Consider the following 21,684-nt stretch of genomic DNA (forward strand, 5'->3'; position numbering starts at 1 on the left):
ATTGACAGTTAAAGTGGCTTGCGAAAGTATTCTCCCTCCTTGACTTTTTACCTATTTTGATAGATTACAACCTGTGTTTAAATATTTTTGTAATTCAACTTGTGTGTGATGCATAAGCACTAAATAGTGTAAGTTGGTGAACTGAGGAAATATAGGCAAAAATAAAATATATGGGATCAAATAACTAAAAATTGGCATGTGCATACAGTGCAGACAAAAAGTTTGGAGACACCTTCTCATTTAAAGATTTTTCTGTATTTTCATGACTATGAAAATTGTACATTCACACTGAAGTGTTATGACCTGGTGGTCAGGACAATAATGGACCTGGTGGTTAAGAGCACACGGAATGACCTGATAGTTACTGATAATAAGGACGAGCTCTGGGACGTGGGAAATCTGCTGACCGCAATCCCTAAACCTATCAAACACACTAGAAATAGCCGTGGATTGCGCCTAACGCTCCCTATGCAACTCGGCACAGCCTAAGAAACTAGCTTGCCCTGAAGATAGAAAAATAAGCCTACCTTGCCTCAGAGAAATTCCCCAAAGGAAAAGGCAGCCCCCCACATATAATGACTGTGAGTAAAGATGAAAATACAAACACAGAGATGAAATAGATTTAGCAAAGTGAGGCCCGACTTACTGAACAGACCGAGGATAGGAAAGGTTACTTTGCGGTCAGCACAAAAACCTACAAAAAGACCACGCAGAGGGCGCAAAAAGAACCTCCGCACCGACTCACGGTGCAGAGGCGCTCCCTCTGCGTCCCAGAGCTTCCAGCAAGCAAGACAACAAATTAAATAGCAAGCTGGACAGAAAAATAGCAAACCAAAGAAATACAAGCTGGAACTTATTTTCTGATGGGAAGACAGGTCACAAGAACGATCCAGGAGTGAACAGACCAATACTGGAACATTGACAGGTGGCGTGGAGCAAAGATCTAAGTGGAGTTAAATAGAGCGGCAGCTAACGAATTAACCTCGTCACCTGTGAAACACCCACCAAAGGAAGTCCATGGACAGAACCAGCCGAAGTACCATTCATGACCACAGGAGGGAGCCCGACAACAGAATTCACAACAGTACCCCCCCTTGAGAAAGGGTCACCGAACCCTCACCAGAGCCCCCAGGCCGACCAGGATGAGCCAAATGAAAGGCACGAACCAGATCGGCAGAATGAAGATCAGAGGCAAAAACCCAGGAATAATCTTCCTGACCATAACCCTTCCACTTGACCAGGTACTGGAGTTTCCGTCTCGAAACACGAGAATCCAAAATCTTCTCCACCACATACTCCAACTCCCCCTCAACTAACACCGGGGCAGGAGGATCAACGGATGGAACCACAGACACCACGTATCTCCGCAATACCGACCTATGGAACACATTATGGATGGCAAAAGAAGCAGGAAGGGCCAAACGAAATGACACAGGATTGATAACCTCAGAAATCTTATACGGACCAATGAAACGAGGCTTAAACTTAGGAGAGGAAACCTTCATAGGAACATAACGAGATGACAACCAAACCAAATCCCCAACACGAAGTCGGGGACCCACACAGCGCCGGCGGTTAGCGAAACGTTGAGCCTTCTCCTGGGACAATGTCAAATTGTCTACCACATGAGTCCAAATCTGCTGCAACCTATCCACCACAGTATCCACACCAGGACAGTCTGAAGACTCAATCTGCCCTGAAGAGAAACGAGGATGGAAACCAGAATTGCAGAAAAACGGCAAAACCAAAGTAGCCGAGCTGGCCCGATTATTAAGGGCGAACTCAGCCAACGGCAAAAAGGACACCCAATCATCCTGATCAGCAGAAACAAAGCATCTCAGATATGTTTCCAAAGTCTGATTAGTTCGTTCGGTTTGGCCATTTGTCTGAGGATGGAAAGCCGAGGAAAAAGACAAATCAATGCCCATCCTAGCACAAAAGGATCGCCAAAACCTTGAAACAAACTGGGAACCTCTGTCAGAAACGATGTTCTCCGGGATACCATGTAAACGAACCACATGCTGGAAAAATAATGGCACCAAATCAGAGGAGGAAGGCAATTTAGACAAAGGTACCAAATGGACCATCTTAGAAAAGCGATCACAGACCACCCAAATGACTGACATCTTTTGAGAAACGGGAAGGTCAGAAATAAAATCCATAGAGATTTTAAGGCCTCTTAAGGTCCAAGGCCTCTTCGGGACCGGCAAGGGCAAAAGCAACCCACTGGCACGAGAACAGCAGGGCTTAGCCCGAGCACAAATCCCACAGGACTGCACAAAAGTACGCACATCCCGCGACAGAGAGGGCCACCAAAAGGATCTAGCCACCAAATCTCTGGTACCAAAGATTCCAGGATGCCCAGCCAACACTGAACAATGAATCTCAGAGATAACTCTACTAGTCCATCTATCAGGGACAAACAGTTTCTCCGCTGGGCAACGGTCAGGTCTATCAGCCTGAAATTTTTGCAGCACCCGCTGCAAATCAGGGGAGATGGCAGACAATATTACCCCCTCTTTGAGAATACACGCCGGCTCAGGAACACCCGGAGAGTCAGGCACAAAACTCCTTGACAGGGCATCAGCCTTCACATTCTTAGAGCCCGGAAGGTACGAAACCACAAAATCAAAACGGGAGAAAAATAATGACCATCGAGCCTGTCTCGGATTCAACCGTTTGGCAGACTCAAGATAAGTCAAATTCTTGTGATCTGTCAAGACCACCACGCGATGCTTGGCTCCTTCCAGCCAATGACGCCACTCCTCGAATGCCCACTTCATGGCCAACAATTCACGATTACCAACATTGTTGTGAGTTCTGTTTTTGGGCTCCCTCTGGTGGTTACTGATGGTACTGGGTGACTTGTCTTTCCTGGGTCTCTGGGTTCCACCTGTTCCATCAGGATATGGGAGTTTCCTATTTAACCTGGCTTTGCTGGCATTTCCTCGCCGGTTATCAATGTATCCAGTGTGTCTTGTTACCTCTGCTCCCTGCTCCTAGAACCTTCTGGTCAAGCTAAGTTTGGATTTTCCTGTTTTGGTGTTTTGCTTTATTTGGTTTTTAGTCCAGCCTGCAGATATTTGATTCTTGCTGCTGGTTGCTCTAGTGGGCTGAAATTGCTCCTCATGTACCATGAGTTGGCACATGAGTTCAAGTAATTTCAGGATGGTTTTTTTGAAGGGTTTTTCGCTGACCGCGCAGATCACTTTTGTATCCTCTGCTATCTAGCTTTAGCGGGCCTCATTTTGCTGAAACTGTTTTCATACTGCGTATGTGCTTTCCTCTCATTTCACCGTCATTATATGTGGGGGGCTGCTATTTCTGTGGGGTGTTTCTCTGGAGGCAAGAGAGGTCTGTGTTTCTTCTAATAGGGGAAGTTAGATCTTCGGCTGGAGCGAGACGTCTAGGATCATCGTAGGCACGTTCCCCGGCTACTTTTATTTGTGTGTTAGGTTCAGGGTCGCGGTCAGCTCAGGTTCCATCGCCCTAGAGCTTGTTTGTATCTGTGCTTGTCCTTTAGTGATCCCCTGCCATTGGGATCATGACACAACATCATAGTTACGCTCAGCAGGCGAAAACTTTCTAGAAAAGAAAGCACATGGCTTCATCACCGAGCCCTCAGAACTTCTTTGCGACAAAACAGCCCCTGCTCCAATCTCAGAAGCATCAACCTCAACCTGAAATGGAAGCGAAACATCTGGCTGGCACAACACAGGGGCAGAAGAAAAACTACGCTTCAACTCCTGAAAAGCCTCTACAGCCGCAGAAGACCAATTGACCACATCAGCACCCTTCTTGGTCAAATCAGTCAACGGTTTAGCAACAGTAGAAAAATTAGCGATGAAGCGCCGATAAAAATTAGCAAAGCCCAGGAACTTTTGCAGGCTCTTCACAGATGTCGGCTGAGTCCAATCGTAAATGGCCTGGACTTTAACAGGGTCCATCTCGATAGTAGAAGGGGAAAAAAATGAACCCCAAAAATGAAACCTTCTGAACTCCAAAGAGACACTTTGACCCCTTCACAAACAAGGAATTCGCACGAAGGACCTGGAACACCATTCTGACCTGCTTCACATGAGACTCCCAATCATCCGAAAAGACCAAAATATCATCCAAATACACAATCAGGAATTTATCCAGGTACTCTCGGAAGATGTCATGCATAAAGGACTGAAATACTGATGGAGCATTGGAAAGCCCGAATGGCATAACCAGGTACTCAAAATGGCCCTCGGGCGTATTAAATGCTGTTTTCCATTCATCGCCCTGTTAAATACGCACAAGATTATACGCACCACGAAGATCTATCTTGGTGAACCAACTAGCCCCCTTACTCCGAGCAAATAAATCAGACAGCAGCGGCAAAGGGTACTGAAATTTGACTGTGATCTTATTAAGAAGGCGGTAATCAATACAAGGTCTCAAAGAACCATCCTTCTTGGCCACAAAAAAGAACCCTGCTCCTAACGGTGATGACGACGGGCGAATATGGCCTTTCTCCAAGGATTCCTTTATATAACTCTGCATAGCGGCGTGTTCTGGCACAGATAAATTGAACAATCGGCCCTTAGGAAACTTACTACCAGGAATCAAATTAATTGCACAATCGCAATCCCTATGAGGAGGTAGGGCACTGGCTTTGGACTCATCAAATACATCCCGATAATCCGACAAAAACTCTGGAACTTCAGAAGGAGTGGAAGACGAAATAGACAAAAATGGAACATCACCATGTACCCCCTGGCAACCCCAGCTGGACACAGACATACAGTTAGGGCCAGAAATATTTGGGCAGTGACACAATTTTCGCGAGTTGGGCTCTGCATGCCACCACATTGGATTTGAAATGAAACCTCTACAACAGAATTCAAGTGCAGATTGTAACGTTTAATTTGAAGGGTTGAACAAAAATATCTGATAGAAAATGTAGGAATTGTACACATTTCTTTACAAACACTCCACATTTTAGGAGGTCAAAACTAATTGGACAAATAAACATAACCCAAACAAAATATTTTTATTTTCAATATTTTGTTGCAAATCCTTTGGAGGCAATCACTGCCTTAAGTCTGGAACCCATGGACATCACCAAACGCTGGGTTTCCTCCTTCTTAATGCTTTGCCAGGCCTTTACAGCCGCAGCCTTCAGGTCTTGCTTGTTTGTGGGTCTTTCCGTCTTAAGTCTGGATTTGAGCAAGTGAAATGCATGCTCAATTGGGTTTAGATCTGGAGATTGACTTGGCCATTGCAGAATGTTCCACTTTTTGGCACTCATGAACTCCTGGGTAGCTTTGGCTGTATGCTTGGGGTCATTATCCATCTGTACTATGAAGCGCCGTCCAATCAACTTTGCAGCATTAGGCTGAATCTGGGCTGAAAGTATATCCCGGTACACTTCAGAATTCATCCGGCTACTCTTGTCTGCTCTTATGTCATCAATAAACACAAGTGACCCAGTGCCATTGAAATCCATGCATGCCCATGCCATCACGTTGCCTCCACCATGTTTTACAGAGGATGTGGTGTTCCTTGGATCATGTGCCGTTACCTTTCTTCTCCAAACTTTTTTCTTCCCATCATTCTGGTACAGGTTGATCTTTGTCTCATCTGTCCATAGAATACTTTTCCAGGACTGAGCTGGCTTCTTGAGGTGTTTTTCTGCAAATTTAACTCTGGCCTGTCTATTTTTGGTATTGATGAATGGTTTGCATCTAGATGTGAACCCTTTGTATTTACTGTCATGGAGTCTTCTCTTTACTGTTGACTTAGAGACAGATACACCTACTTCATTGAGAGTGTTCTGGACTTCAGTTGATGTTGTGAACGGGTTCTTCTTCACCAAATTAAGTATGCGGCGATCATCCACCACTGTTGTCATCCGTGGATGCCCAGGCCTTTTTGAGTTCCCAAGCTCACCAGTCAATTCCTTTTTTCTCAGAATGTACCCAACTGTTGATTTTGCTACTCCAAGCATGTCTGCTATCTCTCTGATGGATTTTTTCTTTTTTTTCAGCCTCAGGATGTTCTGCTTCACCTCAATTGAGAGTTCCTTTGACCGCATGTTGTCTGCTCACAGCAACAGCTTCCAAATGCAAAACCACACACCTGGAATCCACCCCTGACGTTTTAACTACTTCATTGATTACAGGTTAACGAGGGAGATGCCTTCAGAGTTAATTGCAGCCCTTAGAGTCCATTGTCCAATTACTTTTGGTCCCTTGAAAAAGAGGACGCTATGCATTACAGAGCTATGATTCCTAAACCCTTTCTCCAATTTGGATGTGGAAACTATCATATTGCAGCTGGGAGTGTGCACTTTCAGCCCATATTATATATATAATTGTATTTCTGAACATTTTTTTGTAAACAGCTAAAATAACAAAACTTGTGTCACTGTCCAAATATTTCTGGCCCTAACTGTAGATTTCCAGTCCAATACTGGATTATGAACCTGTAGCCATGGCAACCCCAAAACAACCACATCATGCAGATTATGCAACACCAGAAAGCGGATATCCTCCTGATGTGCAGGAGCCATGCACATGGTCAATTGGGTCCAATACTGAGGCTTATTCTTGGCCAAAGGCGTAGCATCAATTCCTCTCAATGGAATAGGATACTGCAAGGGCTCCAAGAAAAAACCACAGCGCCTAGCATACTCCAAGTCCATCAAATTCAGGGCAGCGCCTGAATCCACATATGCCATAACAGAATAGGATAACAAAGAGCAAATCAGAGTAACAGACAATAGAAATTTAGACTGTACCGTACCAATGGTGGCAGACCTAGCGAACCGCTTAGTGCGCTTAGGACAATCGGAGATAGCATGAGTGGAATCACCACAGTAAAAACATAGCCCATTCCGACGTCTGTGTTCTTGCCGTTCAGCTCTGGTCAAAGTCCTATCACATTGCATAGGCTCAGGCCCATGCTCAGATAGTACCGCCAAATGGTGCACAGCTTTACGCTCACGCAAGCATCGATCGATCTGAATGGCCAAGGACATAGACTCATTCAGACCAGCAGGCATGGGAAAGCCCACCATGACATCCTTAAGGGCTTCAGAGAGACCCTTTCTGAAGATTGCTGCCAGGGCACATTCATTCCACTGAGTGAGCACAGACCACTTTCTAAACTTCTGACAATATATCTCCGCTTCATCCTGACCCTGACACAGAGCCAGCAAGATTTTCTCTGCCTGATCCACTGAATTAGGTTCGTCATAAAGCAATCCTAGCACCAGGAAAAACGCATCAACATCACGCAATGCCGGATCTCCTGGCGCAAGGGAAAATGCCCAGTCTTGAGGGTCACCACGTAACAAAGAAATAATGATCTTTACTTGTTGAACAGGGTAACCTGAGGAGCGAGGTTTCAAGGCAAGAAACAATTTACAATTATTTTTGAAATTCAAGAACTTAAATCTATCACCAAAAAACAAATCAGGAATTGGAATCCTAGGCTCTGACATCGGATTCTGAACCACAAAATCTTGAATGTTTTGTATCCTTGCAGTGAGATTATCCATCCAAGAGGACAGACCTTGAATGTTCATGTTTACACCAATGTCCTGAACCACCCAGAGGTAAAGGGGAAAATAGAGACAAAACACACTGCAAAGAAAAAAAAATGGTCTCAGAACTTCTCTTATCCCTCTATTGAGATGCATTAGTACTTTGGGCCACCTGTACTGTTATGACCTGGTGGTCAGGACAATAATGGACCTGGTGGTTAAGAGCACACGGAATGACCTGATAGTTACTGATAATAAGGACGAGCTCTGGGACGTGGGAACTCTGCTGACCGCAATCCCTAAACCTATCAAACACACTAGAAATAGCCGTGGATTGCGCCTAACGCTCCCTATGCAACTCGGCACAGCCTAAGAAACTAGCTAGCCCTGAAGATAGAAAAATAAGCCTACCTTGCCTCAGAGAAATTCCCCAAAGGAAAAGGCAGCCCCCCACATATAATGACTGTGAGTAAAGATGAAAATACAAACACAGAGATTAAATAGATTTAGCAAAGTGAGGCCCGACTTACTGAACAGACCGAGGATAGGAAAGGTTACTTTACTACAAAAAGACCACGCAGAGGGTGCAAAAAGACACTCTGCACCGACTCACGGTGCGGAGGCGCTCCCTATGCGTCCCAGAGCTTCCAGCAAGCAAGACAACAAATTAAATAGCAAGCTGGACAGAAAAATAGCAAACCAAAGAAATACAAGCTGGAACTTAGCTTCTGATGGGAAGACAGGTCACAAGAACGATCCAGGAGTGAACAGACCAATACTGGAACATTGACAGGTGGCGTGGAGCAAAGATCTAAGTGGAGTTAAATAGAGCGGCAGCTAACGAATTAACCTCGTCACCTGTGAAACTCAGAAACACCCACCAGAGGAAGTCCATGGACAGAACCAGCCGAAGTACCATTCATGACCACAGGAGGGAGCCCGACAACAGAATTCACAACACTGAAGGCATCAAAACTATGAACTAAGACATTTGGAATTATATACTTAACAAAAAAGAGTGAAACAACTGAAATTATGTCTTATATTCTAGGTACTTCAAAGTAGCCACCTTTTGCTTTGAGGACTGCTTTGCACACTCTTGGCATTCTCTTGATGAGCTTCAAGAGGTAGTCACCGGGAATGGACTTCCAACAATCTTGAAGGAGTTCCCAGAGATGCTTAGCACTTGTTGGCCCTTTGCCTTCACTCTGCGGTCTAGCTCACACCAAACCATCTCGATTGGGTTCAGGTCTGGTGACTGTGGAGGCCAGGTCATCTGGCGTAGCACCCCATCACTCTCCTTCTTGGTCAAATAGCCCTTACACAGCCTGAAGGTGTGTTTGGGGTCATTGTCCTGTTGAAAAATAAATGATGGTCCAACTAAACGCAAACCGGTGGAATAGCATGCCGCTGCAAGATGCTGTGGTAGCCATGCTGGTTCAGTATGCCTTCAATTTTGAATAAATCCCAAACAGTGTCACCAGCAAAGCACCCCCACACCATCACACCTCCTCCTCCATGCTTCAAAGTGGGAACCAGGCATGTAGAGTCCATCCGTTCACCTTTTCTGAGTTGCACAAAGACACGGTGGTTGGAACCAAAGACCTCAAATTTGGACTCATCAGACCAAAGCATAGATTTCCACTGGTCTAATGTCCATTCCTTGTGTTCTTTAGCCCAAAGAAGTCTCTTCTGCTTGTTACCTGTCCTTAGCAGTGGTTTCCTAGCAGCTACTTTACCATGAAGGCCTGCTGCACAAAGTCTCCTCTTAACAGTTGTTGTAGAGATGTGTCTGCTGCTAGAACTCTGTGTGGCATTGACCTGAGCTGCTGTTAACCTGCGATTTCTGAGGCTGGTGACTCGGATAATCTTATCCTCAGAAGCAGAGGTGACTCTTGGTCTTCCTTTCCTGGGGCGGTCATAGTTTTGATGCCTTCAGTGTGAATGTTCATGAAAATACAGAAAAATCTTTAAATGAGAAGGTGTGACCAAACTTTGGTCTGTACTGTATGTATTCACTCCTTTTGCAATGAAGCCCCTAAAAATTTCTGGTGCAAGCAATTACCTTCATAAGTCACATGCTTAGTGAAAGGAATTCCCCATGTGTGCAATATAAGTGTCACATGGTTTGTCAGTATATTCACTTTACCTTTTCTAAATGGCCATAGAGGCTGCAACATCATTAAGCAAGAGGCACCACTAACCAAACACCATGAAGACCAAGGATATCTCCAAACAAGTCAGTGACAAAGTTGTTGAGAAAGACAAGCCAGAGTTGGGTAATAAAAAAAATCCCAATCTCTGATGATGCCCCGGAGCACCAACAAATCCATTATTATCAAATGGAAAGAACATGGTACCACAACAAATCTGCCAAGAGACAGCCGCCCATTAAAACTCTAAACCCGGGCAAGGTGGGCATTAATCAGAGAGGCAGCACAGACACCAAAGGTAACCCTGAAGGAGCTGTAATGTTCCCAAGCAATGACTGGAGTATTTGTCCATGCGACCACAATAAGCCTTTATGGAAGAGTGGGCCAGAAAAAAGCCTTTACTTACACACAAAAATTGTAAGTCATGTTTTCGGTTTGCCAAAAGAAATATGGGAGACTCCCCAAATGGTTTAAGGGAAAACGTGTAAATGTTTTAGAGTGGCCTAGTCAAAGCCCAGACCTTAATCCAATTCGGAATCTGTGGTCAGACATGAAGATTGCTGTTTACCAGAGGAAACCATCTAACTAAAAGGAGCTGGAGCAGTTTTGCCTTGAGGAATGGGCAAAAATCCCAGTGGCAAGATGTGGAAAGCTCATAGAGTCTATCCAAAGCGACTTGTAGCTGTAATTGCAATTAAAGGAAGCTTTACAAAATACTAACTTTAGGGGGGGGGGGGTGAGTAGTTATGCACATTGAAGTTTTCAGTGATTTTGTTCTATTTTGTTGTTTGCTTCACAATAAAAAGAAAAGCAAAAGTTCACGGCTCTAGGCATGTTCTTTACAAGAACTGATGTAAACTCTCAAAAAAAACCTTTGAAGTTCCAGGTTGTGAGGTAGCAAAACATGAAGAATGCCAAGGGGATGAATACTTTTACACCCCACTGTACAATGTGAATATAAATAAGCGGAGATTGGCAAGACTGATTTGCTTATTTGTATGGGTCTGGTCATGAAATGTTACAATGGGAGTAAAGAAGAAATCACAAGGTTTCATTGTGTTGAGGGTGATAGTTTAGTTATTGGCAGAGACCGATTACATAAAAAAAACCTTATTTATTTGGCACTGAAAAATATTAGATGGTTATTTTTCCATGCTGAGAACTAGAAAAACTGTGCATTATGTGGTGTTTTGGCATGGAAGATGTACAGTGGAGGAAATAAGTATTTGATCCCTTGCTGATTTTGTAAGTTTGCCCACTGACAAAGACATGAACAGTCTATAATTTTAAGGGTAGGTTAATTTTAAAATTGAGAGATAGAAGATCAAAATAAAATCCAGAAGATCACATTGTATAAATTACATAAATTTATTCGCATTTTGCAGTGAGAAATAAGTATGTGATCCTCTACCAACCATTAAGAGTTCTGGCTCCTACAGACCAGTTAGACGCTCCTAATCAACGTGTTACCTGCATTAAAGACGGCTGTCTTACATAGTCACCTTTATAAAAGACTCTTGTCCACAGACTCAATTAATCAGTCAGACTCTAACATCTACAACATGGGCAAGACCAAAGAGCTTTATAAGGATTTCAGGGACAAGATCATAGCCGTACACAAAGCTGGAATGGGCTACAAAACCATAAGTAAGACGCTGGGTGAGAAGTAGACAACTATTGGTGCAATAGTAAGAAAATGGAAGAAATACAAAACGACTGTCAATCAACATTGATCTGGGGCACCATGCAAAATCTCACCTCGTGGGGTGTCCTTGATCATGAGGAAGGTGAGAGATCAGCCAAAATTACACAGAGGGAACTTGTTAATGATCTCAAGGCAGCTGGGACCACAGTCACCAAGAAAACCATTGGTAACACATTACGCCGTAAAGGTTTAAAATCCTGCGGTTCCTGCAGGGTCCCCCTGCTCAAGAAGGCACATGTGCAGGCCCGTCTGAAGTTTGCCAATGAACACCTGGGTGATAATGTGAGTGATTGGGAGAAGGTTCTGTGGTCAGATGAGACAAAAAATGAGCTCTTTGGCATTAACTCAACGCGCCGTGTTTGGAGGAAGAGAAATGCTGCCTATGACTCAAAAGAACCCCGTCCCCACTATCAAGCATGGAGGTGCAAGCATTATGTTTTGTGGGTGTTTCTCTGCTAAAGGCACTGGATTACTTCACTGCATCAATGGGAGAATGTATGGAGCCATGTACCGTAAAATCCTGAGTGACAACCTCCTTCCCTCCGCCAGGACATTAAAAATGGGTCGTGGCTGGGTCTTCCAGCAAGACAATGACTCAAAGCATACAGCCAATGCAACAAAGGAGTGGCCCAAAAAGAATCACATTAAGGTCATCGAGTGGCCTAGCCAGTCTCCAGACCTCAATCCCATAGAAAACTTATGGAGGGAGTTGAAGCTCTGAGCAGACAAGTGACAGCCTCAAAATCTTAATGATTTAGAGATGATCTGCAAAGAGGAATGGACCAAAATTCCTCCTGACATGTGCGCAAACATCATCATCAACTACAAAAATCATCTGACTGCTGTGCAAAAAGGGTTTTGCCACCAAGTATTAAGACTTGTTTGCCAGAGGGATCAAATACTTATTTCTCACTGCAAAATGCAAATAAATTTATATAATTTATACAATGTGGTTTTCTGGATTTTTTTTTATATTCTATCCCTCAATGTTAAAATTAACCTACCCTTAAAATTATAGACTGTTCATGTCTTTGTCGGTGGGCAAACTTACAAAATCAGCAAGGGATGAAATACTTATTTTCATTATTTTTATAGTTAGTAAGACATTGTTCACACTGCCATATTTTATGGCAAGAATAGCATAGCATGGAGCACAATTCATGTTCTCAAAACTAACAGCTTAACAGAATCCAGACAGACCCCAATGTGTCAACAGTATTTGTCAGGTGCTGCTGGAATCCATCATAGGATGGGTCCAGTATAAGGCCATGATTATGACCCAAGTGGTTTACCCATACCGATGAATGGTCCATTTTGAGTGTTAAAGTACTGTACTATCATAAAAATGGTAAAATTATAGTATAGTATTAGCACATACTTTACACAAATCACCACCATAGTTAAATAATGTAAGCTTCTGTACATAAACACTAACTTTGGCTTCAAAAGATCACTTCTTACCTGAAGTTTTTATAGGGCAAGGTCGGCACGGTTCGCCAAAAGCAAATTCTGTGCTGGCACAGCAGCACTCGGATTTTGTCACAGCGCCCAGTAGAGGTTGAACGCACTGACCCCTCTTGTAGCCACCATAACAAGTGCTCCTCATGTGAGTGTCTGCAATATATATGGAAAGGTGTTAATATCATCAGTGGATTCACATGTCTGTACAAAATCTCCCCAGATGTGCAATTCACACTTTTCCTATTTTTCTGATGTAGGGCATTAGCAAAGTTATATAACTTTCATTTGCTTGCTTCGGATTAAGGCTATGTTCACACGTTGTGTTGTTTCACTGTTCTGTTTAATTCATTTTTTATGCAAAATCTCAGCTGCATTTTACAGTACCAGCAAAATCTGTGAGACTTCAGAAATCTCATGCACACAGCTTGTTTTTTTTTTGTCCTCATTATTTTGTGCCATAACTTGGTTTTTGCAGAATGCAGCAAGTCACTTCTTTCAGCGCTTTTTCAGCGTTTTTCACCCACTGAAAGCAATGGGTGGTGGAAAAAACATTACAAAAAAGCATGTATCGGATTTTACAGCATTTTCGGTGCCATAACCTGATGAAGTAGAATCAGATTCTTGTTTTGACACTAAACTTTATCAGCATGTGCAAGAGATAAATGTACCCTGACAAAAACGTAGGAAAAAAAAATGCAGCAAAAAAGGCAACAAAAACTATAATAATAATAATTTTTATTTATATAGCGCCAACATATTCCGCAGCGCTTTACAAATTATAGAGGGGACTTGTACAGACAATAGACATTACAGCATAACAGAAATACAGTTCAAAACAGATACCAGGAGGAGTGAGGACCCTGCTCGCAAGCTTACAAACTATGGGGAAAAGGGGAGACACGAGAGGTCGATGGTAACAATTAAAACTAAGCAAAACCTGCATTTTTGAGACAAGTTTCTTGCTGCCAAGAGAGCAGGTTTCGCCTCAAGAGCAAAATGCCGCAAAAACGCAACATGTGATCATATCTGTAAAAATGCTGCCAAAGTGAAATTTGCAAATTTGCTTTCAAATCCTGAAACCATTTCTATGCTTTTTTTATGAACCAGATTATATTGCACAGTTCTCTATACTGGCCTGTGCCCCTTTGCTGCTGTGTTACTGTTCTGGACCTTGTATTGTTTGGCCTCAATTCTTCATGTGTCACATGTATCTATACTAAAATGTCCATTACCTACAAGTCTAGAATGCAGAGCTGTTTTCTGTTTTTATTTAAATTGTATGTAGGATGCTATGATGACTTGTTAATACCCCAGGTAAGCACATAGATGCAGGCATACAGCTAGGTAACTGATACAACTATCAGATAACTGGAATGGGGTAAGATGAAGCTTTGACTGTGGAATAATTGTAGGTGCTGGATGGTATCTGGGTGGTGTCTAGTATATCAAAAACTTCTGTTCTTATCTGATTATAGTGCACAGCATATGATGCACTCATATCATCTACATGTGCCAGTTCTGTAGAGAAACTATTGATCTAGCTAATTAAATGTTACATTGATACCCATGAGGCCAAATACCAGCCGAACACTTGTTATATTCTACAGAACATGAGTGCTTGCTGAATATGTGGATCCCTTTATGGCAGGGGGAGAACCTCCGGCCCACGGGCCGTACCATGATGTCCTTTTCTCCAGCTCCCTGGCAGATTCCTTGGGACTGCAGTGCTCAGTCTGGGGATCGCAGTGCAGTGCATTTAATTGTTTCTGACACTGCAAGAACGCTCATGCGGCTTTCACTCTTGAACGCTGCAGCTCTTGCAATGAATAATTACTGTGATGTATATGCTGCAGCCTCAGTGTCTCCTGTGTGATGTATATAGAGCAGTCTCGGAGTCTCATTTGTGATGTATATAGAGCAGTCTCGGTGTCTCATTTGTGATGTATATAGAGCAGTCTCGGTGTCTCCTATGTGATGTATATAGAGCAGTCTCGGTGTCTCATTTGTGATGTATATACGGCAGACCTCCCACTGCTTGAGATATACTGTATAAATGTAAATGTTACATGAGCATTGATGATTTTCCCACTATGAGGAGACATGTAATGCAATACATATCTGTGTTCCGAATTTACTGCTGCAAGTTCTTTTCAAAATTAATTGTGAAGACTTGACTGCACTCCAGATCAAGGCAAATCTGGAAAATCAGTTGCAAAAAGCAACATCATTAATACCACCTAACATCACGCTTCACCTAAGAGAAATATTCAAATGGCAACTGGCAGAAAAAAAGTCCCTCTTCCTTCTTTATGGGCACAGTCTACATTATCATTATAATCTAGTCCCAGAAACACAACAATTAGTAAACGGCCTCTGCAATATGCCGTACATATTTGGCATACGATGGAGTGATGGGCTCTCCGAATGAATTTATACACAAGCATTTGGTTTCAATTGTGAATATGGTCCAGCTTCTTGGTAAACCTTTGTTGTCAATAAATCATTCCTAAGTTCTAGAAAGTCTAAATTAATAAAGTGGTCACTAAGTGAGTATCAGGAATGTAAAACGAGGAATATATATCTTACCTACACACACACGTCCATCGAGTCCAACGGCAAGGCCAGGGAAACATTCGCACCTGAAGGAACCTTCTGTGTTCACACAATGGCCATTCATGCAAATGCCTGCTGTTTCACACTCATCGATATCTGAAATGATAAAGCCATAAATGTAGAATTATATTGTAATTAACCATCATGTCTGGCATTCTTTCCAATAATGAAAGTAGCACTTGATAAATGAGTATATTGACTACACTGCATTACATTAATGAGTCTTTGACTGTAAATTCTTTGAGTAGCCAATAGCTAAAAGCTGATTTATTGTCCATAAATGAGGCAGGCAGAAGGCAGACATATTGGTATGTGGGTTTCATATTTTGCCAATATGTTATAGAGATGTCCCAGCAGAAGTGCTTAATAATAAAGAAGAAAGATTATGATCAGTGTAGGATACTGATTGTTTTCATTGTTGTAGCTACAGTAAATCATTACAAGTATAGCAATAAATGACATCTACAATGTTACCATGCAAACAAAACAAGACCACAACACAGAAGACAACCGGCAATGAGCAACACTCCCTGACCTTAAAAGGACAAAATGAGTATGAAACACCTCTGCGACTTTCTTTTTTCTCGCTGGCTTATGGCCATAACACACTTGCAGTATCCAAACTTACTCCAACTGTATTTTACTAAAAGACTGCAATTCTGAAACATCACTAGACACTTGCGGAGAATATTGAAACCTGAGTATTAACAACAAACTAATTTCTATCAGGCTAGGACTACACTGGGTAAACTCCCAGCGGCCCATCACACTGGCTACCATATGGCTGCAGCTTGGGACGCAGCCAGATAAATGGGTTACCTAGCCAGTTTTTAGGTTGATACAATGACAATTTATATTCGTGCTAACCATACTTATTGATTGTAGCGTCTTTTATGCAGTCTGTAGAATTCAACTTATACATTTAGTATGGAATCAAGTCAAATGACTGGAAGAAATCAGATGGATGTTCTACTTTTAAACTGTGCCACTGTATGCCAGTACCAGTCTATTAAAGAGTTACAATAAATGAATGGAGTTCCAATGCTGCTGCTTCCTGGGAATCCCAGGTTTTCCTTGAATCCTGGTCTCCAGTGATGACGTTTAAATGTGGACATGTGATCTTAGTGCTGTCTTGAGCCAGGATACAGAGACTGCCGGGGCAGCCGGGAAGTGGGGGAATCAGGCAGTGCCAGTTTATTAGACACCATTGCTGGACAACACTACACCCAAGCAACAGCCTGAACCAATATTCTCTAAAGTTACATAACACTTAAATACTGCACAGACCTCCATTTGATATATCAAAGAAGTGATGAGCGAACGTGCTCAGATAAGGCGTTATCCGAGCATGCTCGTGTGCTAACCGAGTGTCTTCGGCATGCTCAAATATGTTTAAGTCCCCGCACCTACACGTCTCGTGGGAACCTAACAAGCAATCCCTGCATGGGTTGCGGCTGTCGAACAGTCATTAGACATGCAGCTGCGGGGAGTAGAACATATTTCTCAAGCACGCTGAAGACACTCTGTTTGCACCCCAGCATGATCAGATAATGTCTTTTCCAAGCACGTTCACTCATCACTAATAGTAAGCCATCGATAATAAGAAAAAGTTGGAGCACCAGGACAACATCTTTATAAAGCCCATACTTTTGAAGATTGATACAATCTATTATAAGAGTGGATGGACACTACTCCCTCCAATCACTCTGAACCTATATGCACTAAAGTTACATACCACTTCAAATCTTTACATACAACTATTAGAAATAAGGAAAAATAAGGAAACACTGGCTATGACAACAATGGAGAGATTCATTCTGACCCAGAGCAGATTAGAAGGTTGTGTGTAAAGCCAGTGGAGTCTGCAAGTATTTTAGAAGTAGTAATCTAAAATTTCAATAAAAACAAATTTTAAAAGGAGAAAATAATTTTTTGCTTCCCATAACTGCAAGTGTCTTCCTGTCAAGTGCAAAGTAGCACAAAAGCCACCAATATTAAAGCATATAAAAAGCCTAGAATTCAGCCCTCTGATCAGATCAAGTGTAACTTGTAGCTTCATTGTACCATAGAAGCAATAAAACTATTTCCAATTATTCATTGCTTACATGTTTCAAAATGGAGTACTTAATCATAGCTGTAGCATTACACCAAAATGCATATGCAGTAGCTAATTGGAAATGGTTTCACTAACAAAGATTTTAGACGTATTTACCGTAAGTGTTGAAATCATTAATATAAAGCTTAATGAAATATTATAGAGGCTTTGCGAACACCACATCTTTCAAACTCAGGCGAACACAGCAAGTTTTCCAAGCAGAGGTCACTTCAGGAACCTCTAGCGATTATTTTCCTTATGTGTCTTTTCAGTCATTTCCTGAGCGTTTTTTGGACGTTCTTTTCAACCAGCAATTTATTGGAAAGTTTTCATGTGTTTTTTTTTTTACTTTCCCTTTCTGGTTGTTTTATTTTCACCCCATTGATTAATGAAGAAACCGCTAGTATTTTTTTTTAAAGAAAAACAATGGCCAAATGCTCCAAAAGATGCCTGGGAATCTTCCGAACATCTTTTGAGCTTTCCCATTGAATTGCAGGTAATGTATTTTAACATCCTGGCGGCTTTGGCTTCCAAAAATGGTTAAAAGACATTCAAAATCCTGAACATATGAAAAGCAAGTCGCTTTTCCATAGAAATTCATAAGGTCATTATTTTGAGCATTTTCTGATAGCTAAAGGCTAGAACACATATGCAGTTTTTAAAAAGGCGCATTCACAACTTTTGACCTTATAAATTGTACATTCCTGCACATCGTAGCAAAAATGTAGATAATGTGCTAAATTTCTTATTATTCAACAGGGCATTTAAATGGGGTTGTCCAATAATATAACAACCCCTTCTCGATTTGAATGTTTGATGCCTATTAAATACAAACATCTATACTCATCTTCCGCACCGGCGTCATTCCAGTGGTGTTGGCACTCGCATTCCCGTCTCGTGTGGTTGTTGTGACATGTGTACGCTATGTCCAATAATACTGGTGTCACTGTCCCTCTCTTCGGACGTATGGAACATAAACAGGAAGCCAGAGCTGTGGCTGCCTCTCTGACTTAATTTGATGTTACTTTGTCCCAATTCGGGGACAGTAACGCCAGTATGATTGGGCGCATGGCTCATCTGTCACAACAACTGTACGAGAGACCCGGGAACGTGAATGACACTGTTGGAACAGCACCTGCAAGGATGTTTTTATATTTAATGAGGGCAAACATTGAGATTGAGAAGGGGTTGTCCTAGTAGTGGACAACCTCTTTATTTTCTTTCAGCTCTGTGAGCGTGGACTTTCAACCTACTATAACACTGTTAAATCATAAAAAAGACGCATAATGGGGAGGAAAAGATGACCACAGTTCTGACCAAAGTGAAACACCCATTGAGCAGGTTGGAACGATTTCTGATGTGGGCATGTGAGACTTTATCTGTCACCGTGCTGACAACGCCCGTCCTGATCTACTCAATGGATATTTCATTTCATCTCCTTTTTCTTCCTATGATGCGTCATAGATGGTTCAAAGTCCACCCCCACAGAGCTGAAATGAAACATCCAGTTGAGTTATAATCTGAATGTGTATTCTGACATCTCACTGTGCACGTAGTTTGTCTTGTCTTGAGCAAGTCGGAGTTGAGCTATTTTTTTAAGACTGGATCCCAGGTTGAAGAGGCAGACGGGAAGGGGAAGAAGTGTCTCACAAGTGGAGAAAAAAGCATTTGTCTCTCATAAGTTATATTACAAGGTTTCTTATATGCGCATGTATTATTGATCTCTGCAAAGTCTGTTGAAAGTACAGTTCTGTTTTGATCCCTTCATGACCTTGGGATTTTTTGTTTTTCCGTGTTCGTTTTTCACTCCCCTCCTTCCCAGAGCCATAACTTTTTTATTTTTTCGTCAATTTGGCCATGTGAGGGCTTATTTTTTGCGGGATAAGTTGTACTTTTGAACTACATCATTGGTTTTAGCATGTCATGTACTAGAAAACAGGAAAAAAATTCCAAGTGCGGTGAAATTGCAAAAAAAAGTGCAATCCCACACTTGTTTTTTGTTTGGCTTTTTGCTAGGTTCACTAAATGCTAAAACTGACCTGACATTATGATTCTCCAGGTCAGTACGAGTTCATAGACACCTAACATGACTAGGTTAATTTTTACCTAAGTGGTGAAAAAAAATTCCAAACTTTGCTAAAAAGGAAAAAAAAAAGCGCCATTTTCCGATACTCGTAGCGTCCAATTTTTCATGATCTGGGGTCGGTTGAGGGCTTATTTTTTGTGTGCCGAGATGACGTTTTTAATGATAGCATTTTGGTGCAGATACGTTTTTTTGATCACCCATTATTGCATTTTAATGCAATGTCGCGGCGACCAAAAAAACGTAATTCTGGCGTTTCTAATTTTTTCTCGCTACGCCGTTTAGTGATCAGGTTAATGCTTTTTTTTAATTGATATTGACCAAATATGTGTAGATTTGATTTTTTTTATTGATTTATTTTGATTGGGGCGAAAGGGGGGTGATTTAGACTTTTATATATTTTTTTTTAACATTTTTTTTACTTTTTTTTTTTCACTTTTGCCATGCTTCAATAGCCTCCATGGGAGGCTAGAAGCAGGCACAGCACGTCCGGCTCTGCTACATAGCAGCGATCTGCTGTTCGCTGCTATGTAGCAGAAAATCAGGTGTGCTGTGAGCGCCGACCACAGGGTGGCGCTCACAGCTACCGGCGATCAGTAACCATAGAGGTCTCAAGGACCTCTATGGTTACTATTCTGAAGCATCGCCGACCTCCGATCATGTGACGGGGTCGGCGATGGCGTCATTTCCGGCCGCCCGGCCGAATGCGGTGGTTAAATGCCGCTGTCTGCGTTTGACAGCTGCATTTAACTAGTTAATAGGCGCGGGCAGATCACGATTCTGCCCGCACCTACTACGGGCACATGTCAGCTGTTCAAAACAGCTGACATGTCCCGTCTTTGATGCGGGCTCACCGCGGAGCCCTGCATCAAAGCGGGGCTTCTGACCTCGGACGTACTATCCCGTCCGAGGTCAGAAAGGGGTTAAGTGTCTGTCATATAAAGAATACAGAACTCATGTAATTTTAATTATTTGGCAATTATTACAGAACAGACAACTATAAATGACAATGCACATGTGCACTCACTAATAAATACCCGAAATGTCTAAACAAATGAAGAATCTGTTCTTCTCGAGTAGTAGCATCTTTAATAATGACGAATATGACTTATGTAATGCACATGTTATTACAGCCAAATCAATCTGGTTTTCTGTAATGCAATGGCAAAACAAATACTTTGTAAGGAACAATACAGAGTGACCACAACTACTTTGGCTGCATATAGAACTGCACTCATGTTTGTGTTTTGATGGGATAATATTCTAAAGACCAAAAAGTTGTTTTTTTCGGTCTTCAAAACCACATTCCCAGAAGACAAAAAACCACAATGTCACATACAAAATGGCTAGTGTCTACAGACTGCCCATTGTACATGACATGCTGAATTCAAATGCAAGCTGTAATGCTGGGTGGAAAAAAAGATTTATGCGCCACCTCAGCCATGAAGAATCTCAAGGGCTTCCGCAAAGCATCTGTTGTGGTAGACTAGTGCTTAGTTAATACAAGATGCTGAAGGCAGACTTAGAATGAAGCAGTCAGGGGAGAATGTCACATATCACTAGCATAGGAACTAAGGCCAACATTTTAGGAGACTGGTTTCACAGCAGGAAATTTAGATAGGACCTGTTAATAGGTCAAAAGAGCCAGTTTTTGCTCTTATTTTATTCCTGTTACTCCCCTGTTGTTTTTTTCTTTTCTTTTTTTAATCCTCCACATGGTTCTAGAGATAGGGATCTTTTTACACAGTGATAATTTTTATAGGCTTCACCAAGGGTGAGATACTCAAGGGACTCTCTGAGGACTTGTCTTGAGACTTCTTTGCATTAAACTCTATAAATAACATTATTTTAATGCTTTCAAAAGTAGAATTGTTAATAGTTTATTTTCATTAATTAACAAAATGCAAAGTGAGTGAACAATAGAGAAATCTATATAAAATCAATACATGGTGCGAGCTTCCTTTGCTTTCATACCAGCACTTGGTGAGTCTAAGAGATGACATGGCCCCCACAGAGGCCTGATCAACATTATCAAATCTGTGCACCTGAGTTTGGCTT

The 21,684-nt window shown here is 42.0% G+C and overlaps 1 protein-coding gene across 2 annotated transcripts in view; it reads right to left on the bottom strand.

The window, feature by feature from the left end:
- Window positions 1-21,684, bottom strand: part of FBN1 (fibrillin 1) — a 440,189-nt gene that overhangs the window by 169,192 nt on the left and 249,313 nt on the right. For both annotated transcript variants that reach the window (XM_069766028.1, XM_069766029.1), the window contains 2 exons: window positions 15,422-15,544; window positions 12,836-12,988 (listed from right to left, as the gene is read on the bottom strand). In XM_069766028.1, coding sequence (XP_069622129.1) covers window positions 12,836-12,988; window positions 15,422-15,544 — 276 coding nt within the window. The remainder of the gene's footprint in view (window positions 1-12,835; window positions 12,989-15,421; window positions 15,545-21,684) is intronic.

This window comes from Ranitomeya imitator, chromosome 4 (assembly GCF_032444005.1).
Source record: "Ranitomeya imitator isolate aRanImi1 chromosome 4, aRanImi1.pri, whole genome shotgun sequence".
Lineage (NCBI taxonomy): Eukaryota > Metazoa > Chordata > Amphibia > Anura > Dendrobatidae > Ranitomeya > Ranitomeya imitator.